Source organism: Bombus vancouverensis, chromosome 10 (assembly GCF_051014615.1).
Source record: "Bombus vancouverensis nearcticus chromosome 10, iyBomVanc1_principal, whole genome shotgun sequence".
Taxonomy (NCBI): Eukaryota; Metazoa; Arthropoda; class Insecta; order Hymenoptera; family Apidae; genus Bombus; species Bombus vancouverensis.
Genome location: NC_134920.1, coordinates 3,629,797 through 3,657,303, shown reverse-complemented (window position 1 = coordinate 3,657,303; position 27,507 = coordinate 3,629,797). Strand labels below are relative to the sequence as shown.

Below are 27,507 nucleotides of genomic sequence, written 5' to 3'. Positions count from 1 at the left end.
TTCTTGTGAAATATCTTTTATCATTTAATATTTCCGGAAACTGATGGTTTTGCTCATACATGGTTTACATACATACATGGTTTATGTTAATTTTATGCATTTTATAATAGCACGTGCAAACCATGTGGTATAATAGCGGTATTTACATTGCAATATTAAATAAATACGTCATACCCTTTAACTGCATGGTGATAAAGTTTTATTGCACTAAAAATAATATTAAAAATTGATCTATTACTCGATTCTTATTTGTTATTATCCGATACAGTAAATACATTTATACGCACTTATATAGAATAAAATTGAAGTAAATAAAATTTTAATTGAAAATATTACAGTCTAATAAAATATTCAAATTAATAAAAAATTTAAAACTTACACCAGATAAAAGAATTACAAATTTCACGAACTCAAACCTTAAACCTGCAATTGCAATACTACTATATATTTTTTATTTGAAACAGACGAAAAGAAGAATAGATTATTCATAAAGGATGTTCCGACAGCGAGTAAGTAACGTCTCGGAGGGCTTTGTAAGAAAGTGCATGTACAAAATAACGCTTGTATCGCGATGGTCTTTATGACATGTATACAAAGGTGGTGCACGTGTATGTATACATATTGGTACGAATGCGATTGCGTGTGAACTAGTGTACGCGAGCGCACGAACGGTTTAGCTAGAGTGAAGGGGAATTGTGCGATGTTCCGTCAGTAGGAATCGGGATTTTGTGACGGCTGGACGCGTCGTGGAGTGGCGAGTCTGAGAAATCACACGAGTACGTATGACAGAAGCAGCACGTGCTTACGCAAACGTATAAGTGTACACATCGGTCCAATTCTCGTACAGTGTAAGTTCATTGACAGAAAGGACAGTCGCGTCGTGGTGTAACTGGACATTAGTTAAGAAGTTGCCGGCTTCGTTTTATGTTACCTGACATGCGGTCGATTATATTCCAGAAAAACATCGAATGTTAGCATCGTTGTTTCATATTCAATGGACAGATGTGAGAACAAATCGAAAGCGTGAATATTCATGGCGTGAGGTTATGGGGGGATCGAATACCTGACGGATACTCTGTTCTACTTGACGGCCTTTTTACCTGACTGAGAAAGAAGGTGAAGAATGAAATGCTTGCTTCTATTTATTCCCTTATACCTGATCCCTTTATGAATGATTCCTTTTCGAGCATCTGCACTGGCCTTTCCCTTCTGTATCTATACGAATAATGCTACAAAGTGCTAGACTTCATTCGCCTGCGTCTAGGGTGAGTCGGCTTCCTTCCTACAATGAACCCCGTAACGTTTCTTCAAACTGTTTATTTTTTTAAAATGTTTATTTTCTCAGATTTTCGTCATTTCTTTAATAGAAAATTTTACAATATCTTCAATATAAAATTTTATTATATCTATTAAAATACATATTTTTCTTGGGTCAATATTGGGGTTGATTAATTCCGTTAGCAAATTTTTTAAAAGTTTGTGTTCTTACAATTAAATTTTATATATCTACACGTGGATTGTCTATATATATATATATATATATATATATATATATATATATATATATATATATATACATATGTGTATGTGTAATTACATAAATTAATCTTTCTTAGTTGCTAATCGGGATTTTGAAATTTTCATGAACAGACTACGATCAATCGTGAAATGATTAAAGAATATCCGAAAACTTAAAAAAATGAAGAAAGAGAATCGATTCCTTTCTTTCTAAAAAGACCAATCGAGAGGCATGCTAGTGTTAATATGAATTAGTAAAACATGACATAATATATGTATACATATTTATAATAGAGAAGACAGAGAGTAGCTGCCCTTTTTTCTGATAAGCAGCGATATACCGACTTCTTATTATTTTTTGACATACAACGATAAACTTAAGAGAATATTAATCGTATTTAAAATAGAACATAGAGAAAATCATTTTACTCATACGTGAATCGACGACACAGTCGAAATATGAAAAAGTAGGTGGTCGTGAGAGTTACCAGGATATTTGCCACGGTCTCTTGCTTATCATGAACGTTTTTTGTGAACATTATGTGAACCAGCGAAGTACGACTTCCGGTATTTCGCTCGAATTTCAAATTTTTCATTGAATAATCGAATTGAAATATATTAGATTCTTAATATTTATGTTAAGTCAATAGTCAAAATAGTGTAAACGAAATAAAAAACTGTTCGATGATGAACGAAATGTAATCAAATGATATCGTATACTTGCATGAAAGAAGACCTTTTTCACTTGTTGATTAATCTGATATTTTCCTTGGCTTGTATAAAAATGTTGCAAGTTTACTTAAATTATGTTTTTAATTTACCATAATAATTTTCAAAGGGAAATAATAAACAATTTCTGAATGGGCCGTAATTCGAAACTATAGGTAATTATTATACTTAAATGAACAATAATTTCGTATGTAAATTCAATGATATACGATCGTTTAACAGTTTCAAGTTAATATGTTACGCGATACTCCTGCGTTGCAGCTATTTTGAAATGATACGGACTGACGAGCTGTCGTTAAAAATGCAGTTTTGAACTTGCGTAAATTAGAATGATCTAGTTAGACGTTAATCGAGACCAATTTTTGCGGTAATTACTTGGTTTACTTTATGTACTTTGACTTACACCGAAATTTGTTCTTATAATAACAAGACAAAAGGTCTGTAAGAAAGTATGTAAACCGGAAGTCGTCCAAAGCCGAAAGGCAGGGACTATGTTTAATAAATAATAACAAGATAAAAGGTCACATAAATTCTTTTTACAACTATTAATTCTCTTTACGATTCGATTCTATTCCGATTTTAAATCGAAGTTAAGTTAATTGTCAAGAGCGGAACATTAATTGACAACGAATAGAGTGCTTTTCCATTATTAGTATTACTTTTTCTAATTACCAATAGCATAGCTCATTTGCAATGAATTTTCATTTTAATGAAATATTTATGGTAGTAAAATAACGAAGAAGCTGCTCATAAAGCGATTGAAATAGTTATACATTCGCTTATAAAACTTTTCCGCGAAGCGTTTAATTGTTCGTTTAAAGTACACCCAAACCATTAACCGTTAAGGATGCATTGCCAGCCTCCCATCTTTTTTAATCTTGTCATGAAATAAATTATAAAACGTTTATCAATTAATCGAGCACCGCCCAAGATCGTTTCACGGAAGCAGCGTACCATACAGAAAGAACCTTTTCTCATTTTCCATTTTATTAATTTGAACTTCACAGATGTTGATAAATATTTTCCTTCTGTTCGTACATTAAAAAATAAGACAGTTAGTTTCTACTCCAATCAGAAAACTATCTTTTTACGGCGTTAGAAGAAACGATTAATTCAATAACTAGATCATTCATGCATTAACCCGTCGAGAGCTAGTAATTATGTACGGAGTGTTGTAAACAAGGGTAATTTCATAATTGACAAGCCTACGCGGCAGTTGTTAACTAATTGTAACTGGAGAACCAAGGGCATCGGGTATCGATCGTATTTAAGACAGACCGATTCAAAAAAATGTTGCGAATACGGATTTTCATCTAGCTTGTCCCGTATTAAAATCGAATACTCGTGAATAATTCCATATCTACAATGGCATATGCAAATAATCTTTACGATCGTTGCTTTCGGTCAAGATCGTTGTAACTTCTCCCCCTTCGTTCTTTCAACGCCCTTTCCGGCTAATATTATTCAGAAATTGCAAATGCCAGTCGCATTTTTGTAAACAAGATCTCTCGGCGGTTACTTAAAGATCGATTAGAATTATCAAACCGCGAATGTTTATACATTTATAGAAAATTTGAAGATGCAAAAATTGTACACTTACAAAAAATTAAATTAGTTGACAAACCTATGAATCTGCCTAAACATCCGCAGTCTAGCTATTAGTCAGTTCCAACCTTTTTTTTAATTATCAAACCACACGTATAATGCAAAATGAAAATAGATCTTCGTCTTTCCGATAAAGACAAAAGGAAGTTACGTTCCCCGTTATAAAACTTTCCAAGACTTGACTTACTCTTACAAAGGCTCGAAGAATATTATCCGTAGTTAACGATTTACAAACTTGCATTCGTGAGCCAACTGTTAATAGAGAATTTTAATTCGAAGGTGAATCAGTAAAGGCGAAACGATCGTACGTCCAGTTCACCAGCTTCCAGAAGACGTTGTCGAACCTGATTGTCGTCAGCTGCATCGTCAGCGGTGTAACGAACGAAAAGTAGAAGGATCACAGAGCCAAAAACAAGTAATCAAAGAGATATTGAAGGAGAAGATGGATCACGAGAACGGCGTAAACGGCGATACCGATTCCGAAACGGTGGAATTGAATTCCCTGAGAAGAACCAGATTCCACGTAAATCGAGTAGACAGTCTGGAAGGTCGTGCCAGCCTTCTTGGCGAACAGGAAACGAGAAAGTCTCTTAGGCACATGACGAGGGAGGCTCTTCCTAGACTGGATAATTATAGAAACATTATGAGTATTCAGGCTGCTCATAGACCGTCTTTGGACGAGCTTCACAATCCCACTCTGCTTAACAAGGTAAGGATGATGATACTTGACCATTAATAGGACCGCTATTACTTTGTTTTATAATGCGTCGGTAGTTGTGTTCATTATGATTACGACGATGTGTGATATTATGCACTTGGTATTCTCCTCGCTTGATTTCCAGCTCCAGACGTCTTTGAATCACCCAACACGTGCTTTTACGAGACAATTTTTCACTTCATTTTGATGTCATTTTGATAAACGAGCAAGTTTATTTTCGAGTCTCGTTATCGCGTTATTTATTGTTCTTTAAATCGTTGAATCGTATAATTGAATAGTAAACTCGTATAAAATTTGTTTATCGTTTAGAGAGAAGTTTCATAATTATTTCGTGGCTACTAGGATGAGATCAATTTAATTTCAATTGAAGCGGTAGGTAGAATTTACGCTTTATGTATATGATTGATGTCGTTTTACATAACGTCGTTTGCATTATGTTTGCACGTCGCGAAATTGCAATTACAACAAACAATTAATCAACTTGCAGCTTATCGCTAACTCAGTCAGTGTGTCGGTACTTCGTTTACAGACTAAACATTAGACTTCAGCGACACGGCAAATAGTTGTGGAAAAGCATAATCAATGAGACTCCACCCCGTGAAAAAATTATGTGGGTCACTTGAAAGTTGCCCTTTGCTATTTAAACGAGTGTCAAGCCTTAAGATCGAGTCAACGTTCGTTCGGAGAATTTTCGAACTATATGATATAGTATACATATACTACGAGAGTATTCGAACACTTATCGTAGAAAATTTTCATGAATATAATAACACTTTTTGAAGTTTCATTAGCATTGCAACGAAGTGATACGAATGTCACGATTATGCTGGAAGAATGTATACTAGTAAAGCTAATTTGGAAATGTATACACAAGTTGCGACGTATTTATCGCAAATATATGTTTGATAAAAAGATTGTTACGCGAAAGATGGTCTTATTAAGTGTCGAGGCTTATTGATATAATGGAGCATTGACTGTTTAAATAATTCTGTGATTTTAATATCTTGTAACTTTCATATACATTTACAGCATTCTTTACAAACTATCTCGATCGTAACATAATCGTATGTAACATATAGAAAATATTTTGTATAACAAATGTATGGTACAGTATATTTAGAATAAGTTTCTATACGTGTTGCCTTGTATAGTCGTCGCGTTTTCTCTATCTTCCTCGTTTGAAACAGCGGTACGTCGATGCATGTACGAACACATGTACGTCGGCTGACACGGTGTACATTGACATTCAAGCATTTCTTAACCGAGTTCGTCCCTTATCTACGACCCTCTCTCGTCAACTACTCCGGTCTAAAATTAACCAAGTATAGTAAACGTGGTCGTGCACGCATTCGCCAACGAACAATGCCTTACAGATTCGTTCATTCTTTCTTCATATATATGTTCATACGTCTGTTGCTTGTCGATGAGATAATAATTAAGCAGTTTTGTCAGATTGTAGGAAAAAGAAAAAGCATAGAGAAATAACTGGAAGAATTTTGTGGGACTACCACAACGGAAACGAAGGGAAATGAACAGTATTTTATCTTCGTTCGTACTCGCCACGCTGATTTATCAAAAGTCTGTGTATATTGAATGTACGTCTGAATTTGTATTACTAGCTGCTGAATCGGTGTATTCTTTGTATCACATAGCGTTCCGTTTCCTGTTCGTGTTACTCGGAAATAGTAAGAGTCAATGGAAACGGCGCTATATTTACGAGCTTGTTCGATTTGAATTTATTCTGTGTTGGAAAGCGATAACTTTTTTTTTCGATAATCGGTTTGTCGTTAGTTTCTTATGAATATTTTAGTATCTATACACAGTGTTTATCAAACTTAGCTAAATAAGCGTGTTATTTTATTCATTTTCTGAATGCCTTCTAATAAGTTACATAACTTACACGATTAAAGAAAACGATATTCATCTTGTTCTATTTACCGTGATTGACCTATTCCTTGTGATAACAAAGAGGCTTCGTTAAACGTTATTTTCTTAATCCTTCTTCCACTAAGAAACTGATTAGAACGTTTGTTTATTCACGTCATAATGTTTCACTCTGTCAACTACAGTTGATGCAATAGTCCAACAATATTTTTACGTTCGATACATCTGTTAAAACAAAAATTTGTCATATCTAAATACCTTCTTCTGAAACACAATTTGTCGTTTGCTATTTATGCTTGGGTCAATATCGAATTAGATGAATTTCAATGAACCTGATTTCATACTACACGTACCGAACAGCTAAGTAGGGAGTAAGATGTAAATATACCGTGTTTTAAGAAATAGTACTCCTAGAAAGGATAACTAAAACGACTAGTAGGGTTTCTTAATTGTATATCCCATTGTGTAAAAGTATTTAAAAATACAGGGATTAGAAGCGATTAACCCCTTTCTTGATTAACCCCAGCTGAAATCATATAACGACGGAACAGACGTTACATTTGTTCCCATCAAGTTTTCTCATTTCAAGTTGACAATAAATCCTCGCCATTAATCATAATAGAACAGTTTCGAGCCAGCAGAACTTTTTCACTAAGTCTCATGGTATGTTTAACTAAATATAAGCTCCGCTAAACTGACTACTACGACGAAATATGATATGTCCGGCATAACCGTAGGATCGTAACGACTTAAATCCATCATCTAGATTGCCCCTGACACGGGGTTAACTATAATTCAACCTAAATAAATTTCGGATACAATCGAGTTCGCTCGATCGCCTCGATGCGTATAATCAGATCGATTGAGATGAGTCGGTACGGCCAAACTTATTCGATTACGAGCAACCACGTTCCTCAGGTAATTCGAGGAAGTTGGTTGAAAGAGAAAGGAGAGGACACGGAGCGTCTTGTACAGTACGTGACGAAACGAAAACTTTCCAAACGGATCAAAGGAGAAAAGGGAAGAGCTAGAGGGCTAGAGAACGACACAGAGTTAGAGAAAGTACACTGTGTGGCATACATTAGATGGATGGTCATTTTTTGACAATGTTAACAGGTGAAAACGCACGTGCGTAGTTTATCGATCGTGCATTTGGATGTAGAAATCATTTCCCGACGCGCTCTCCTTTCTTGTTAATTAAAATAATGAAAAGCGAGGAGAAAATATTCCATTTCCGTCTCTTTATTTAGTCTACGTTATTTGCAATATTTTAACAATTAGCTGCGTTACCCTTAGTAAATTTTCATAGTAAATTTTCAAACATCGTACGTTTATAATGCTTCCGCTTTTTGTTTTGCTTACAGAGCCATTCGCTGCTGCTGTTAAGTTTATTATCAATATCCATTTTTGAAAATTTGAAAGTAATCCACGAACCTAAACAAGCTTCACTTTGAAAGATTAAAAAGTCAACATTGATTAGCGATGCGTCTTTTATGAGGTTTTTAATTAAAAGATCAAGAAGGATCGGCAAATATTAGTAAACGCGTATGAGCAATTTTTATTTTTAGGGGCGTATCGATCCATGTGAAGTCAAACGAATTCTTGAATCGTAATCTTTCGAATCGGCAGAACTAATTAGCAACGCGTCTTTCAGCAGGATGAAAGTCGACTATGTTTTTGTCGTTGTCTGCGATTCCTATGGAAAACGAGCACGATCGAGCGCTATTTTCGAGATCGTTGTCCATTTCGTTGGAATTAATTAGCAGAGACTTACTTCCGCGAGGATCGATTATATGGCCCTTGCCATGAAATCTTAGAAATCGCGTGCAGAAACGCAGCAACCTTCGCGGATCGTAGAATGTTAAAATAGGAACCCCCACGTTCGGCTGAACAATTAAAGCATCACTTGAAGTAATCGTAAATGCCATGAGACTGTCTCATCCACAACGCAATGCTCGACAAATCGTACCGTCTTTTCGAGAAATTAACATCTTTGTACAAGCACAATAGAATTTTGTCTTACCATGAGGCACCATTTACTTTGATCATTTTATCACACGTTTGTATCGATGCGGTTATCTGTTTCTCTTCGTCTGCTTCGTCGTACCAAGACCATACGAAAGTCGTTGAACAAATTTGGTATCAATGCATGTACTCGTTCTTATTACTTCATCGTATCAGTCGACCGCAACGTGCAAAAGGTCAACGATAAACGATTCAATTTTATTTGACTAGATCGATTACAGAGTAATAAATATGTAGATTGAACGACTGACGACGGTGAAAAGGAACGAATAGAGAAGAAAATTGAAATATCACTTGTAAATCCAAATTGTGTGGCACACATGAGTTAATGATAGCATCTGTAGGACCAGTAAAACGCGTGCTCCGAATACATTACGAGTCGAGAGATAAGCGTTCGTTATTATTTGACTATTATACCACGTATCGTACGGACGTGTCGGTTTGAAAGAGTGTGTATGTGGCCAGTAGGCGAGAAGCGTGTTCTTTTCCTCGTCGATTTTTTCTTTCGATGCAACGCGCTCGTAATTCACTTATGCGCGTCGTAAGTACTTACGTGCATGATCTGCAACGATGAACAGACGACTCATCTTTGGACAGGCTGCTTTTTCTCTCCAAGTATATCTTCATAATGTACTGGTTCCGAGAAGAGAAGGATCAGGTTGGTGCCTCTCGTTGTAACATTTCAAGGTACAATAATTGTAGTAAGAGGATCGCTCGAGAAATTTTCTCTCGTTAAGTTAAACAATTTGCGGCATTGAGAAACACGACACGTTTTTACGAGGCGATGAAATTGTTGAAAGTTAAGTTCAAGTTCTACACTTATATTTGGACTGCGTTATCGACATTGAAATATCGAATGATTGAGAATCTGAAAATATTATTTGACAGTTCATAAGCTTCTTGTCAGGGTAGCTTCATTTATTTGATCGATTCGAGGAACATTCTCGTCACGTTACGAAGGGTAAGTCGACGCAAGATTGGCTCCGTGCAGATGCTTAAGAATAATTTTACAATTATACCGAACTTCAAGGCACGATATTCGAGGATATAACGGGAAATAATGGGATGAAATAATCGTCTCTCTAAGAGTTAGACGCTAGTTGAAGCAGGCTCGTAGAAAAATATCTTTGAACCGCGGATATTCGTGCTTGCTATTTATTCTTCGAATAAATTTTTGGCGTATTAACGATAGAAAAGAATCATCGTATTAGCTGGTGCAAATTGAAATAAGCTGCTATAAAAAGCATTTAGGTAATTCATAATACCTAAATGTTTCAGTTTCGTATCGAAAATCCTTGATTTCTCTATTCGTCGTAAATATCATGTTATTGCAGAGGGTGTAATTCAATTAGTGTTTACATAGTAGCTTGTTTCTAAGGCTTCTACAATCGTTTGTTTGATCAGATCCATACGTATTTAGAGAGACGAAAGTTCCTTCAGCTTTGTTTGATTCTCATGTAAATACTCTGAAGAGTTCGCATCGACACTACTTCGTTCTATAAATTCCACTTTTCAGCTTTCATTGATTTAGATTTCCATTGTTTTAATTTCGATTATTGTGTTTATTCTGTTACGCCTGGGATTTACAGCGTAGATATTGTCAATATCATTATCAATGTTATTTTTCATCCATAACGAGTAAAATATATTTTTGCTTATTGATAATATTCGCTGCTAATCGTCGACATTTACGAGCTGAATTTCTAAAAAGTATCTGAACATTGGGCGACGCGTGTAATGTATGGCATGTGAGGCATTGTTACGTAAATCGTTAGTCTTCATTGGTTGACTGGCGACCCTTCCTCTAGACGAATCACCTTCAATGCCGATAACCACCTCTAAATCTCAATTTACGCGTAACACTCACATAGAGAGATCTACGAATCTCTCGATAAATTCTGCAGTTTATTTCCATAAATATTTGTTTGTTCCAATGGACCTGGAAACTGAAACAATCTTATTCGTCATCCAAGAAAATCTACCAGTCATCGACCAGTATGTAGGACGATGATTTAACTTGAACTTGAATGAAGTAGATAATTGATTGTAATACATCGATGTTGTATTTCTATTCGGGCTTAAGCTAGATTGAACGATATCATTAAGTCGCTTTAAAATTATGCTTATTGCTTTAATGTCGTAGGACCCAGGCTCGCATATATTACAAATAGCACAGGTGAAATCATCGATTTCCGGTATAAAATTCGGATGGATTCAAGGAGTCTTATTGAGATGTCTTCTGAATATTTGGGGGGTGATGCTCTTTCTACGACTCTCTTGGGTCGTAGCACAAGCTGGCATAGGTAACTATGAAAAAAAAAAAAAGAAAATGTATCTTATAGATTTCATGCGATTTTCCTTCTGTTCCCTTTAGGGGAAGCTATTTTATTGATTTCAATAACGACAGCTGTAACCACAATAACATCTTTATCGATGTCGGCGATTAGCACAAATGGGCTCATTAAAGGAGGTAAATACCAACGAATACGTACCTGTTATATACTATCGATTCGAACAATGATTGGAAAAAATGTGTCTACGTCGGTCGACACGTTTTGCTTTCTTTATTGTCTCTGATGTCAGATGATAAGATTAATTACTTGCCGCAGGTGGCACGTATTACATGATTTCCAGATCACTGGGACCCGAATTCGGAGGTTCTATAGGACTTATATTTTCTTTGGCGAATGCAGTCGCTTGCTCCATGTACGTTGTTGGATTCTGTGAAAGTATGGTTGACTGTTTAAAAGCGAATGGGATTTGTATCGTTGATTGCGACAATACAGACATCAGAATTATAGGTCGGTATAAAAGGCCATGATTTTTTTGGACAGAATTTCTTATGGTTCCCTTCCGTACAGGTTGTATCACGATAGTTCTGTTGCTGTTGATCGTTATGTTCGGTTTGGAATGGGAGGCGAAGGCTCAGATTGGTTTGCTGATTATTTTGCTCTTAGCTATCGCAGATTTCATGATTGGCACCATCATTGGACCTAAAAACGATCAGGAACGGGCCAAAGGATTTATAGGATACAACGGTAATACATACGGTTACTGCTGATAATATCATTTGTTCAAGAGATAGTAACTAAGTTATGAATTAAATAACGATCAGTAATCAACTTATGTTGCAGATAAAATATTTAAGGTTTTTACAATAGTTTAATTCATATCCTATTTTCTATATGTCCACAGCTGATCTATTTAAAGAGAACTTTTATTCGGACTACAGATACAGCGAAGGGATGGAACACAACTTTTTTTCAGTTTTGGCTATTTTCTTTCCTGCGGCTACGGGTATCCTGGCAGGTGCGAATATATCCGGTGATTTGAAGGTGATTTAGCCCTTTCGTCTATAGGGAATATCTTTTAACATTTTGATTGCTAAGAAGTTTCATTGATATTACATTATATTGTTATTTTATACATTACATGTTATAATTACATTATATTAAATCTTAGCATTTAACTCGCCGTGTATCTTAATGTTGCATACATCTGTAGTATTAGCAACAAATATATGTCTATTATAGTCCATACAGAGAATTTGTATTTTTGATAGGATCCACAAACAGCTATTCCTAAAGGAACACTGTTGGCTATTCTTTTAACAACTATATCTTACCTCTTTATGGCGCTTATGGTGGGCGGCACAGTTATGCGAGACGCGTCTGGTGATATTAATGACTTGTGGAACATTTTCAATAGTTCATATACTGCCTTATCGAGTTTGAATGCGACTAATGAAACAACCGAGTCCCCAATTGCTACCTTAAATACTAGCGAAATAGTATGGAGCATGTATGGCACAAAATTTAATTGTACAGGACATTGTCTTTATGGTAGTCATAATAGTTTTCAGGTATTTCTTCCAACAGTTAGCAATCAAAGGAATGCGAATGAATATTTAATTTTCATATTGACTATTTCATACGATTGTTTTAGGCGATTGAATTGGTTTCTGTATTTGGACCATTTATTTATGCTGGATGCTTTGCAGCTACTTTATCAAGTGCCTTAGCATCACTAGTTTCTGCACCTAAAGTATTTCAGGCACTTTGTCTTGATAAATTGTATCCTGGAATAGAGTGGTTTAGTGGTGACAAAGATAAAGAGCCAATTCGTGGTTACTTTCTTACATTTATAATTGCTGTTGGTTTCATTTTAATCGGTTAGAGTTATACTATCTTGTTCTAGATAAATAATGACATTATTCACCGATGTTAATTGTTTCTAATAAAAAATTTCATTTATTGTAGGAGAATTGAATGCCATAGCTCCGTTGATCTCAAATTTCTTTTTGGCTGCCTATACTCTTGTTAACTTTAGCACGTTTCATGCTTCATTGGCTAAACCAATCGGTTGGAGACCAACGTTTAAGGTACAATTTGCATTAAATTATTTTTCTAACAAGAGATTATTAGTCGCAAAATAAATTTTATTCCAGTATTATAATATGTGGCTAAGTCTTGCTGGTGCTATTCTCTGTGTTTCTGTGATGTTCTTGATCTCATGGTGGACAGCGCTAATCACGTTATTCGTAGTTTTAGCACTTTATTTAGTAGTATCGTACAGAAAACCAGGTAATATTTTACAAATTAAGTATTTTTTATGTTGTAATGACAACGTTAATAATCTAAAAATGATTTCGTAGATGTTAATTGGGGTTCTACGACACAAGCTCAGACATATAATAACGCCTTAAACGCTGTTCAGCAGTTAGATAGAGTTGAAGAACACGTTAAAAACTACAGACCTCAACTGCTAGTACTCAGTGGTACTCCAAGTACAAGATCAGCGCTCATTGACTTTGCACATTATATTACTAAAAATAATAGCTTATTTATTTGTGGGCATATTATCGAGGTACAGTATTTTTCGGTAAGAAGTGATACACATCTTTTATGTAATGTTTAATACATTTAAATTTCCATACTGTAGTCACCAATTTCATATAAGACGCGCAATTCCATGACCGTGAACTGTACTTCGTGGTTTAGAGCGAATAAAATTAAGGCATTTTATTCCATGGTGGATGGTGCAAATTTTCAAGACGGTACTACTTCTCTTTTGCAAGCCGCTGGCTTGGGAAAGATGAGGCCCAATATTTTGTTAATGGGCTACAAACAAGACTGGGCGACTTGTCCTCGAGAAAATTTGAATATGTACTTTAATGTAATGCAGTAAGTATTTTCATATAATTAAATATAATAATTAAATGAAATCAAAATTTCACGAAAATTTTATATATATATATATATATAGCAAAGCTTTGGACATGCATATAGCAGTAGCACTTCTTCGAATAAGCGAGGGTTTAGATTGTAGCACGGTTGTAGGAGATGCTGAAGAAGAAAAGAAAAATGCGCAAACAATTCCAGGAAATCAAAGCTTTTCCCAACTTAGCCAAGGTTTGTGGAATATCTGAAAAGCTTGTTTTCATAAACACTGAATTTTTGTTATAATCCTTATCGTGCCTTTAAATTAATATTTATTCTTGTAGCTAGTAGTGCGTCAGATATTTCTATTCCTGGGAGTCCAGCTCCAAGAAGGTCCAAACTAATTAACGAATATCCTAATCCAACTGCGCAAGGTCAACGCGAAAATCAACAGAATTTTCTACCGGTAGCAAAAGATATACTTAGTACCGTAACAAAATTTCAACGTAAGCAAAAAAAGGGTACGATAGATGTATGGTGGTTGTACGATGATGGTGGTTTAACCCTTCTGCTACCCTATATAATCAGTACAAGACGTAATTGGTCTAATAGTAAGTTAAGAGTTTTCGCTCTTGCAAATAAAAACTCAGAGCTCGAATATGAGCAAAGAAAGTAAGTATATAATATGTATTTCTACGAGTAAAAAAGAAAGTTAAAACAAATTTATTAATATTATTATTGCTTTATCATTAGTATGGCAAGTCTTTTATCGAAATTCAGGATAGATTACTCTTCCTTAAACGTGATACCAGATATTTCAAAACCAGCTCAGGATACTACCAAAAATTTCTTTAATACACTAATAGCAAATTTTCAAGAAACGGAAAATACAAAAACAGACGATGGTAGTATTATGTTAATTACACGCGTATTTTGATAAAATTCTAAAAAATTCCTAAAAATCGATTTATTTTCAGATATCATTAAAGATTCTGAATTAACCGCTATGAATGAGAAAACAAATCGGCATTTACGTTTAAGAGAATTATTACTTGAAAATTCAATGGAAGCTAATTTAGTAGTTATGTAAGTACTTGTATAAACAAAATTACACTTTTACCGCCATGTTTTCGATTCACTGAAATTATTTTTGTATTATTTTATTCTCCTTTCAGGACATTGCCAATGCCTCGAAAGGGTGCTGTATCAGCACCTCTTTATATGGCTTGGCTTGAAACTTTAACACGCGACATGCCACCATTTTTGCTTGTTCGAGGCAATCATACATCCGTCTTAACTTTTTATTCTTAATAAAGGAAAGCAAATAACAATACTTGTGCATTGTGACGTTAATAACTATCAAAGTTAATTGAAGTATTTTACCAATGACTTAAACATTATAGATGCACATACGAATGAATTGATTAAAATGAAAAGTAGAACTGCCGCGGAATATAGATAACAGTAAGAGGCCTTTATAATGAGAGCGACACATGTTTGAATGAGTTAGTATTCAGGTGTGTTTAGCAAGGATTAACCCCTGAATATATACAACGAATGCAGCAAGACTGTATTATTTGTTAAAAACACGTTCGCTACGATAACTGTTCCTGAATTTCGAAATGTTTTCCATCCACCAATTGTAAAAAGAAATAACTGCATCCTCATAAATATTTAAAATAAATGACGTTATCACATACTGTAAATTGTACAATCACCAATAACATGTTTTACATATTTAAGTACAATTATTCAAAATTTCGATAATATATAAAGATATTATAGTTAATTAATTTATTTAGAGAACTATTGACAATCGTTAAATAAAATATTTTGAATAATTAGAGGCAAATATGAAATATGAAATATGAAATATAGGCAAATATTAAGATAAAAATTTGAGAAAAAATACTATTCCTAGGTGTAGCACTATAATTGAAATTGGTATCTATTTATATCAAAGTATAAAACCATGTATAAAATTTTAAAATTAAATTACATTGCAGGTACTATACTGAGTCACTCATAATAAAGTATTGCAAATGTTTTGTGAGAACGTTTTTTAAATACGTAAATCTCTTATTTTATTAATGAATCTAGTAATAAATACATTTACATTCCTCCATTCACTTAGGTAGGGAATCAATTAATCAAAACTAGACTATAACGTCTAGCATATATTTTTTATTTTGTTTACAACTTCGTAGCCTTATACACTTTGGAAAATTTTTTGAGAAATATACAAAATGACACTAAACCTAATATTATAACGTGTAAAATATTCGTTGTGAAATTATTTTCAATTTACAAAATTTATATAATTGCAATAAAAAAGAATAAGAAAAGTTGCAAAAACGAAAGAAAAATTTGGATTAATATGAAAACATTCATATTAAAGTATATAAAAATATAACAAACTGATTTTAATATTGTCATGATTTTAAGAAATATCAAGAAATTATATTATAGTACTACAAATCGTATTGATACTCTACAGTTGTAAATTTGCCAAAACGGTTTAAGCTTGCTGCAATATATATTGTGTATATATGAAATTTGTTCTTATACAGAAATTTTACTTCTCCTTTTGCTCAGTAGACTCTTAACCATGTAACTTTGCTATAATGTGAATCAGCATGTTAACTCTTAACTATCAGTGCTTTTATATATCATTAACTCTGTAGTATATAATTGAATTATAGAAGAACTCTATTTGAATAGGTGAACATTAAGTGAACACTTTTAATAGACTAGTAGCAAATGCATTCAAAGGTATTAGAATACTGATGATTGATGATTCTAATAACTGATTTTTAATAATATAACACAAAATATCAAAAGACGAAGACATAGATTGGTATTAGGTTTTTTATTTTTATTTTATGATTTTGTTCTTTTTGTGCTTAATTAAAAATTCATTTTGATTTACTTGTATAATCTATAGATCAATTTTTTTTTTATATTTTTGGTCTTTATAAAAAAGAAATTTTGTGCAATATAATTAAATTACTATAATATTTTGATATTAAATTTATTGTATGTAAAAGTTCATCATATATTATTAAAATATAAAATATAATAACTAAAAAACAATCATAAAATAGGTTTGAAATCACGAAAATATAAAAAATATGTATTTATAAATGCTGTCATAATAAAATTGAAACGTATCAAAAAAAGATAAATATTATATAAATGGCAAGATAGAAATTATGACTTCATGTGATATAAAACTACAAATTAGGTAAATAAAGTCTCAATATATTATCTCTACTGTAAATACGTTAAAATCAAATATATTAATCTTCTTAATTATAAAATCTCTTTTATATTAAGATAATCTTTTTATAAAATAATTACAAAATAATCTTTCTGTTCATTAAAGTAGTTATTAGAGTTTTGGAGTGACGTACGTGCTACGTCAATATTATAGTTTTTTGCACAGCATTTCGGTAATATTTCCTATTAGAAATATTTAAATTCTTGATTTTATGGTTCACATCAATATATGATCCTAGCAATTTAACACGTTTGCTAGGTTGTCATAGGTTTCTGGTCTTCATTCCATAGCTTAAATACTGCGAATATGTCTGGGTCTACGCACCAGTAAACAACAAGAAGTTAAACCGGAACTAACCTTCGCTAATTCAGACATACGTAAGGATCTGGTTGGAAACTCAATTTTTTCTGCAAAAACTTTACTTGATTGTGGAATCTCATCTTCTGATCTATGAATTAGAGTTCCATTAACATAAAGTACATTCGCTGCAGCATCTTCAGGCACAGTTAATGTTTGGTAACTATAAGTTGCTTCCCTCTCAATTCTCTGCATTATAAACAATATATTATGTAAAAGATGGGCAAATTAAAAAGATATAGACAAATGTAAAAAGTAATGATATTTGAATTACAAATAAATACCTTCAAGACTTCTTGAGATTCTTTTCCAGCACCTACACAAATAATATCAGGGCCAGCCATTGTAACTAAACCTTTAAGACGCTTGGATTCAGCAACCTATAAACAATAATTAAATAAAAATATAAGTATTTTCAATCTCAAACAATACATGAATTGTAATCATGAATGTAATAATGATAAAATTATTAACCTTTTTTTTATATTCATGATATTTATATTATTTCAGATATAACTTAGGTTAGAACAAAATAGATACATATTTAGATAATTTAAGCATCATTTTCACCAGCTAGCTTTTATAATAAACACAATGCATAAAATAGAAAATGAAAAATGAATACATATATGTAAGTCCTCTGTAGCATTGCATAAGAAAAATAACCAAGTAAAATTGATGGAATTACTATTTTTGATTTATGAGTTTAATATGCATAATAAGAGTAGCAAATAATGTATCTTCAATCAATTATTAAAATTTTATAATTATAGAAATTAAAATATACTTTTTAACAAAAATATTTTTGTATATTCTACATACATTTCTTTTTATATATACTTATAAAATTGATTGAAGTTGCACAGTATGAAGTTCTGCAATATGACAAATTTATGCAAAAAGATACAAACATTAATCACATGCAAGAGTGAAATATGATCTTGTGTATCAGTGTATGTATGTGTTTCATGTGCATAATTACAATAAGCCATAACTTACATACTATGTATATAAAACTCCATTTCTGAAAGCATTCTGTTTAAAATCTGTAATGGGTAATTGTAAAAAGTATATTCACAAACAAATTTGTTGGAACCGTGCAAAATTGTGTTTCTAAAACGTGAAATCTTTTTTCAATATAATATGCAAAAGAGAGTCAGTCTAATACACCCAAACCTGAATTGGGGCTGAGGTAAGACTCTCCACTATCACCTCTTCACCACCATCACCCACCTTAAATGAATACCAGAATGGTAAGTTGTTTGATCTTAACCTTTTGTTGTGGTCAATCATATTTTATAACCTATATGTGTAAGTGTGTGTGGTCTCACGCGCATTTTGTTATGTATTATATAAGTAGTATGCTTTAAACGAGTTTTCTTAATATAAGTAGTAATATTTTTTAGTTTAATATTTACTAACAAAACTATTTGGTAATTCATATGCAACTAATAATATAGACTATAATTATTAATTTAATATATGGATATAAAATCCAAAGTACAATTACCCATATGATATATTATTACATGACTTCATTAAACTAACTTTCAAGATATAATAAAGACTACATGATATAGATACTAATAATACAAAAGTATATTTCTAAAACAATCACAATACACATATATGTTTTAATTTCTTTATAACACATGATACTCATTGATGACACAGATTATATAATGAAATAAAAATGTTGAAAAATATCAAATAAAATCCAATTATGCAAACAACATCAATTCCTTCTTACTTCAAGAGATATTTAACAAAATAATTCATGCATTATTTTACACTTTTAGAGTAAATATAGATTTATATAAAATAGAGGACTGAAATGTTAGTGTAATATATATTAAAAAGCAGATGACTATATAAATTATATTAAATACTACTAACATAACTTTTAATAATTAACCAACCTTAATAGGTACACATGGATATTCTGGGAATGCTGCTGCAACTGCTCTTGCACCTGCTTCATTAGTATAATGAGACAATCCAACAAAAAATTCACGACCTATAATAATCAGTTACTTCTGTTTAATAATTTGGTTGTAAGTTCATTAACTTAATATTAAAAACAAAACTTACCAGTAAATAAAACATCTCCTCCATCTAGACGAGCATTTTTGTCAGCTATTTCTATAAGTGGAATTTCCAATTCCTTCTTTAAAACAGCTCTAATTGTCTCAATCTGGAATTAGATCATCATCATTTTAGTTATTCACATACTGGAAACATTACAGAATAATAATGTTAATACATGTAACAATGTAATGAAGTTATATTCTTTTTATGCGAATATGCACGAAATAATTGTTCAATTCATATTTTTAATTTAATGTTATAATTTGATATACAATATAGTATATTGATATATACTTAAAATGATATTTAATGATTTAGCTTTTCACTTAAATAATACAATAGCATAATAGACTGAAATTTCATTATTTATATAAAATAACAATAATATAATTAGAAACTATATTAATTACTATACGATTTTATAAATATACCTCTTTTAGGCGCGATGGTTCATTGGGCCGTGCTATAAGTGCAATACCATTGCACACAACTGCGATGTCTTCGACAAAAACACAGAGCGGTGAATTTTCATCCGGTGGCATTTCAACAACGTCGATGTCGAGTTCTCGTAGAAGCTGAGCAAGTGCCAAATGTTGAGTTCTAGCTTCGTCTAATGTGACCTCGCCTCTTGTACGAAGCGAAAGAGGAATTCTACATAGAACTGCATGAGTATAGCGATGGAGAGGCATGGTACTTCGATAGAAAGGCTTCCGTATCAAAGTTTATCTGAACTTTATTACTTCTCGTTTACGTAAATTATAATACAATGATCACAGAACTAGTTCTACGTTCCTACCAATTTCATTGGAACGCCGATTGCAACAAATGTAGACTTTGACGTTTATGTAAAAACAACAGCAAGACAGTATTCTAAACATTTACATTTGTAATGTCACCAGATCGTAGCGTAATATTGAATTTTTTAAATGTTGGATTAAAACTTTCGTTTTTTATTACGGAAAATTAGTTAAAAATATAAAAATCTTACAATAATACAATAAATATTTATTAAATGATGATGTAATATAAATAGTATTTCAATTGTTATATTTTTATGTTGCATCCGGAAAATAATAGATTGGCAATGCTGAGTAGAAGTGAATTGAAACATGCAGAGGTACTGTGATTTGTCAAACATTTAAACGTAATTTGGAGGTGTGATAATATAAGGATGAAGTAAAAAAATTTGATCTACGATGATATCACAAAATATGTGATAATTATGCGTTTTAAGTTTGTAAGAACGTTATTAGTGCTTGCACTACTAGCTAATATTATTGTGTGGCACAGAATATGGAGGTTATTTTCAACGCAAAACACTTTGCGATTGTTGACACCAACTACCGTCGTAACACCTGATCCTCCGCAAAAACTTCATCGGCGATTAGCTCGATTAGTAACTGTGGTTATACGACAATTTGAAACCTTTGAAAATGATGTAACTTCCACTGTAGAGTCTGTGTTAAGTCTTTTTCCTACTATACCAATTTTAATAGTAAGCAATGAATTACCATATCCTCCACTGGAATTGGACTTTGCAAATGAAAGCATGCAAAATGTTAAACTAGTAAACTTGCAACCGGAATTTAATAAATCTTACGACGAAAGAAATCCACTATTTTATATACGTACAAAATACGTTTTATTTTTACCTGATGGTAGTAGGCTTTCTACCAAGCGAAGCATGGAAGTAAGAAATACGTTATATATAACATTATTACTTTATTGTAAGACAATAATTTGCTTGTTTTTAATTGTCTTATATCAAATATTTTTCAGGAGACTGTATCACAAACTACAAAATTAGGTGCTGTAGGTGTACCAGTAGGAAGCATAACTTTAAATTGTGTCAATATAGATTTAAAAGTAAAAGAATGGAGCCTGAAGTTCTCGTACACAATGGGCACTGAATGTGATGGAATAAATGGAAAACATGCTACAATGCTTGAGACAAAATTATTACGAAAATTAACTGATCCTTTCTTACTACCTTTTACGGATGCATTATATATTCAAACAACTGCATTAGGTGTAAAGGTTTGTAATTTATATTTAATTTTTAACAAAGAAAAGGTTTTTATTTGTATATTTGAAGGTTTTACTTATTATTTCTTTGTTTAAGTTTATGATTCAAATACTATGATCCACGATGTTTAATGTATAAAAATATATTAATAATAAGCAAAATTTATTCAAGTAAATAATTTATTACATGTTGTCAGATTCATATGTTGTCAAATTATCATTTCAACGAAGGAAAATCATTATATAAAGGTACGCAATTCTTATGGAAGGTACAACAGTTACATCAAGATCGTGAACGAACTATGTTTGAAAAATTGGGAATTAAGAAGGTTACAAGAGCTTCCGATTCTATAGAATGGTATGGTTGTTCTAGAGAAAGTAGTAGATGTTTTGGACCAGTCATAAGTGGTATTCCATCTTATCTTTATCAAAATCGGTTTACTCCACCTTGCTGCATCTCAGGATTGAGAAAAGTTGCTCATCATGTGTTTGATAAATTAGAAGAAGTTGGTATCAGATATTGGTTAGAAAGTGGATCTTTACTTGGTGCTATGAGAAATGGTGATATTTTACCATGGGATCATGAAGTACAAATAGGAGTAAATCGTGATGATCTTGAGAGATCATCATGGTTAATTCAAGCCATGGATAAACCTGTTGTTGACAATCATGGTTTTGTCTGGAAAAAGGCAATAGAAGGTGAATTTTTTAAAGTACAGTATTCAAAGGTAAACCATTTAACTGTAAACATACTTCCATTTTATGCAAAAAATGGGTCTATGCTTAGAGATGCGTGGTTTTTAAACAATAAAGATTTTCCAGAGCAATTTCTTCATCCAATGTCAAGTATCGAATTTGCTGGCAGACAAGTGCCATGCCCAAATAATATTAGGGATTTTTTAGAATTAAAATATTTCAGGGGTGTGATAGAAAATCCAGAACTCCCTGGTAAAATTTCTTTTCAAGAGTTTCTTCATTAAAAGTTAATCTTGTAGTATGTCATATATGAAATTGGGAAAGAAATTTTTCCAAAATACATAATTTAAATTATGTAATCTATAATTATCTTATCTACAAATATATTTAGGCTTTACAATCTTTTTCCATAATTTTAATCATCCGAATTAGTATATCCTATGAAAAAATTGTATTGGGAATACATTATAGCATTTTCGAATGAGAAATATTATTTTCCGATATTGTATAAGGTTACGCGATTTTATGCTAGAATAAGAATTATTACTAATTTGGCTAGAAATTTAGTATGAGAACAAAGAGAAGGTTCTATAAAATGTCCTTAAAAATGTAGATGTTATATATTTTCTAACATTTATAATAAATATATAGGTACTTAAATTTTAATTGTATTTAAATAATTGCGTATTGGAGATAAAAAAATTTTCTTTTTTTTTGTTTCATTAATAATAAATTATCATGATATCAAGTTCCTAAGAAAGATTCAGATTGTTTTGAATGTAATATAGTAATGAAACTTGTTGGTTAGATAATTATAAAATATGTTTTTTTTTGTAAAAGAAATATAGTTTCTAAGTTGATATTATGATTTTAATTTCTTGCATATGCATTGTCAGTATTAATTATAGTATTAAATGTTTCATTTCGATTTCGTTTTATACAACAAATAGATGTGCCAAAGATATAAAAATTATTCAGTTTAATGAATAATATACTTTTTATATTTTTAACTGTATTTATAACCAATATTTTTGTATGTTATTTAGTATTTTTATATATTATTTTAAAATTATTTCTATTTAATATTATATGTTCCTAAATTGTTTTATATAAATGTTAATATTTTTTCATATACATCATTTTTCTTTCGAAAAAATAATTTGTTCAATAACATTTAATTTGATATAACAACTTATATATAAATATTTCTTTGATATTAAAAAGGTAATTAAAGATAACAGACACTGTGATAGCCAGTGCTTAATACATTTGAAATATCAGAAAATAAGATTTGTGTAATAATAATGCTTGTATTAAGTTTATAGGAAATTGTGCATACTGTTGAATTAAAACTTACTGAATTAAAACACTTTTTAAAACCATTAATCAAATTTTTCTTTGTAAGGATATTACAATTTCACTTGGACCACATTTTCTTATAATATTAGCTATTATTAAATACGTAACTCGATATTTACATTGATATTTTCTTAATTATTATCCTTTTTTAATACATATTAAATTTCATATACAAATTTAGGTAACAACAAATATTATTATATGTATATAATTAATGTAAACTATTTCTGAAATCACTAACTTATTCTTTAAAAGTATTTAAAGACTTATTATGAAACTATGTGGTACTGTTATATATGGAATTGCAAAAACATTAATAATTCTGTTTACAAAGGAATGTATTAAAGTAGTTTCATAATCGTTAATAATTCGCTTCTAGTCTAGAAGACATGTTATAGTAATTATATAGATAAGTTTAAATTTGTAAATCATTCTAAATTTAGTGCCAATTTCTTCATATAAAGACATAGATATTAATATGTATTTTCTGTTATAGCAAATGTTAATAAAGTGTTGATGTTTACAAAAAATTAGAGAATATTATAATTTTTTATTATAGTATTATACAATAGTGATGATTATCATTATTATCTGCAATATATAATTTTCATATCTAAACAGATTTTATTTTAAAAAAGCACATGCAAATATATTTGTGATTAAAAGTATGGCTTAGATTTCTACCCTTATATCTTTTGGTGGTGGTAAAATAGCTGGTTCACGTACAAAACTTAATAATCTTTCTAATTTCATAATTTCTAATTCTCTATCTGTCAAATGAAGTTGCCTCTTAGTTGGTTTTACTTTTAATCTAAGGTTTGGTGACAATTTCAATGTATTTATGGTACCTCTGTTGACGAGACATGAAAATGGAATTGTATTATAACATTATTCATTAAACATACAATTATATTATTGAATAAAACTATAAAATAATTACATACTTATCATCGCCCACTATAATGAATGGTAATTTATTGTTAAATGCAAGTCTAGTTAGTTTATATTTTTTTCTGCTAACAACTGGTTGACTACATATTGGTCGATATTTATTTACATTCAAATCAAATACTGTAACTTTCCCATCATTTGAAACACAAGCTAATACTGTTGAACTATATGGTGCCCATTGAACATCTCCAATGGGAACGCCAAGATCAAACATAAATAAGGGTTCCCTAAAACAGTGCATACTTAACAGATAAGAAAAAATTAAGAATTTAAGAAAACTATGAATGTAATTGAAACTTACATCCTATCATCTTCCCATATTTTTATTCTCCAATCACCAGAACAACTTGCAAATATGCTGGAATTGAATTTATTAAATACTATCCGGTAGACTGGCATATTGTGTGCTTCATTATAAGTTCTCATATAAACACTACTATATGCTGTATTGCACTTATAAATTGTTCCTTCTTCTGTTCCTACCAAGAATACATTTTGATCTGCAGGGTGAAATGCTAGACATGTTCCACAACCTAGTAAATTTTATTAATATTTATTGGAGCTTGTTAATCTTAGAAATTATATTAATGGTATAAAATATTCTCACCCTTAAGTGTAATTATAGTACCATCTGGTCCAGGTATTGGTGGTCTGTCCAGAAAAAGGGTCATCACAGTTGTCAAACCAAGATTATTTTCACTTAATATCCAGTAGTTTACTTTTCCATCAATGCTAACACTGTAGAATGCTAAATTACCTTCTTCCGTGTCTGGTGCCCAATGTACCTTGAACATTATATATCATAAATATTGTATTAATGATAAATACATTTCGAAATAATTAACACAGTGATGTTAGGCATTTTAGATATTTTTATTTGTAATCAACAAACCTCCCACACAATACCTCCATGTTTTTGAACAACATCATTGCTTCTATATTGAGGGACTGTAGGTGGCAACATAATATTATAAACAGCAACAGCACCATCCATAGTACCTTTATCATTAAAAAAGACAGTATTATAGTAATGATATTATAATGAAAATGTACTATATAATATTTGTTTTTATTACCAATAACTAAAAGATGTGGATGTTGTTCACTGAAGTCTAAACACATTACGGGAGATTCTGTTGGACAGATCCACTCTGGATATGATGGATTTTTTAAACTAAATAAGCATACTGTTCCATCTATTATCGAATTACTAAATGACACTGAAATATTTTGTATATAAGCATTTGTATATAACCGAATTTTTATATTTTTTACTAACTTGTCCCATATGAAACTGCAAATAAATCATAATATCTACTATTGAAGCATAAATCTGTAACATCATGTTTCTTGGTTTTTTCATAATGAAATTTCCATAAAGGTAGTAATGAACCTTCTCCAACTTTAAATTCATCACTCGGATCATCCCAATATCTGTAATCTAATAATATTTATATTAAATATTTCTCTAAATAAAGTATAAATTTTTTGGGGAGTCACTGAATTAAAATATTAACCTTGTGCTATTTCATCAAAAATATTTTGATTTACCATTCGTTCCAATGTTTTTGCAGCTTGTAACATTCTACATGTTAATGCTGTGGATTCAGTTTGAGCTTTTTTCTTCATATCCTCCTTCTTCAGTTGTAGAAATGGAATTCTTCTTTCTCTTTCTCTTTCACGTTGTTGTTGAGCAAAATCTTCCTAAGATATATATTCATTCATCTTTCTAATTCATATAATTATGAATGATTTAATTCAAAATAAAATACATACCTGATATTCATCAAAAATTGTCCATTGAAAAACATGGGTATTAAATGTCTCTGTTGGAGGTGGTATTGTTTGGGTACTCATTTCCTATAAATTAATATAAAAATAATTAAATAGATCTTAGTCTATAAAATCTAAACTGTTCTATACTTACTCGCATAGGATTGGTATAAGTTAAAGCAGCTCTTTCACAAAAGTTAAATTGATTTGGTATTTTTTTTGGTTTTACTCTTTCTTCTTCATGATCATCTTCATGGTCAGGTTCAGGTTCATGTTCTTCACGATTTTCAATGTTTTTTCAAAATTTTGAATTTTGAACACAGAAATTTTTTAATTATTTTTCACTTTTATCAAAAATAAATATTTGAAGAGATTTTTGTAACTTTCTCTATTATTATAATTAATCATCTTACCTTCTTGCTCTTCAACATCTACTCCTTCTTCTTCATCTTCTTCCTCTTCTTCTTCTCTTTCTTCCTCATCATCATGTAATATGGCTTCTTCAAAAGGAGTATCCACTACAATGATATATTTAAATGTTACCTAATAAAATATTAAATTAATTGTAAAATTCTTATATTTGTATTTATGGAATTTTACCAACAAGTCCTCCTGCCAATTGTATTCTAGCTTCTTCAGAATCTTTATGCAATAGTGATCCAGGAACACTTAGAACAGTTATTAAATGTGGTGGAGGAGGTAATAATATGAAACTTTTTAATTTCCATGACCACTCAACTAAAGAATCTGGAACTCTTGTGTTATGTATAGTCAGAACTCTTGCAATCTCTTCTTGTAATTCCTAAAGTTTTATTTTTTGAATTAGTTACAAACTTTCTTAAAAACTCGTAGTTGGAATGTATGATGTTTCAATAATGAAAAGGTGCACATACTGCATCTGATAATACTAGTTGATCTTCTGGTTTTAAGAAAACTTTTCCTCGTAACCAATCCATATCACCACCACCTAGATCCACACGACTCTTCAAGAAGCTTATATGCTAAACATAAATAAAAAACTAGTTATTAATTCTTTATTAAATGAGTCTGAAATTGTATTAAATTAAATAAAATGTGTGAAATACTAACTCTTGCTGGTTCTTTTGATACCTCTGCGACTTTAGAAAGTGTTCTCTTTACTAGTGATGGACGCATGATTCTTGGATTAGAACTTACTTAGTATCCAACTACATAGAGAAATATTGTAAATTAGTGTTTATGTTTATTATTATATAAAAGTTATTATTTTCTCTCTCTATGTATATTTTTATTCTTAATTTTTTAATTTCTCGTTTTCTTTCTAACAATAATGTAATTTTAATATTATATTATTGAATAAT

General features: G+C 31.2%; 4 protein-coding genes across 5 annotated transcripts; 2 read left to right on the top strand and 2 right to left on the bottom strand.

Moving 5' to 3' along the window:
• The first annotated feature begins 725 nt into the window (after positions 1–725).
• On the top strand, positions 726–16,741 carry Ncc69 (sodium chloride cotransporter 69). The gene is made up of 18 exons (XM_033338943.2): positions 726–1,116; positions 4,132–4,561; positions 10,623–10,782; positions 10,854–10,949; positions 11,089–11,280; positions 11,341–11,517; positions 11,675–11,814; positions 12,042–12,341; positions 12,425–12,650; positions 12,739–12,860; positions 12,927–13,062; positions 13,134–13,345; positions 13,421–13,662; positions 13,745–13,890; positions 13,983–14,310; positions 14,392–14,543; positions 14,616–14,724; positions 14,814–16,741. The coding sequence occupies exons 2-18, from the start codon at positions 4,295–4,297 to the stop codon at positions 14,947–14,949; spliced, it is 3,141 nt and encodes a 1,046-aa protein (XP_033194834.2). The 5' UTR covers positions 726–1,116; positions 4,132–4,294; the 3' UTR covers positions 14,950–16,741.
• On the bottom strand, positions 15,803–20,225 carry LOC117159261 (N(G),N(G)-dimethylarginine dimethylaminohydrolase 1). 2 transcript variants are annotated; one of them, XM_033338948.2, is made up of 6 exons: positions 19,795–20,225; positions 19,367–19,469; positions 19,195–19,292; positions 18,452–18,508; positions 17,560–17,655; positions 15,803–17,464 (listed from the first exon to the last, which is right to left on the bottom strand). In XM_033338948.2, exons 1-6 carry the CDS (start codon positions 20,050–20,052, stop codon positions 17,210–17,212), a joined length of 867 nt encoding a protein of 288 aa, XP_033194839.1. In that variant the 5' UTR covers positions 20,053–20,225; the 3' UTR covers positions 15,803–17,209. The 2 variants fall into 2 exon arrangements, with proteins under 2 accessions (XP_033194839.1, XP_033194840.1); XM_033338949.2 differs by lacking the exon at positions 18,452–18,508.
• Positions 20,226–20,371: 146 nt separating this feature from the next.
• Positions 20,372–27,255, top strand: LOC117159260 (ribitol 5-phosphate transferase FKRP). Its single transcript, XM_033338947.2, has 3 exons — positions 20,372–21,053; positions 21,143–21,400; positions 21,586–27,255. The coding sequence occupies exons 1-3, from the start codon at positions 20,586–20,588 to the stop codon at positions 22,366–22,368; spliced, it is 1,509 nt and encodes a 502-aa protein (XP_033194838.2). The 5' UTR covers positions 20,372–20,585; the 3' UTR covers positions 22,369–27,255.
• Positions 24,116–27,484, bottom strand: LOC117159259 (dynein intermediate chain 2, ciliary). The gene is made up of 14 exons (XM_033338945.2): positions 27,257–27,484; positions 27,061–27,168; positions 26,768–26,969; positions 26,581–26,685; positions 26,322–26,443; positions 26,171–26,254; positions 25,912–26,098; positions 25,674–25,835; positions 25,471–25,614; positions 25,287–25,393; positions 25,002–25,179; positions 24,696–24,927; positions 24,388–24,621; positions 24,116–24,293 (listed from the first exon to the last, which is right to left on the bottom strand). Exons 1-14 carry the CDS (start codon positions 27,320–27,322, stop codon positions 24,116–24,118), a joined length of 2,109 nt encoding a protein of 702 aa, XP_033194836.1. The 5' UTR covers positions 27,323–27,484.
• Positions 27,485–27,507: the final 23 nt, after the last annotated feature.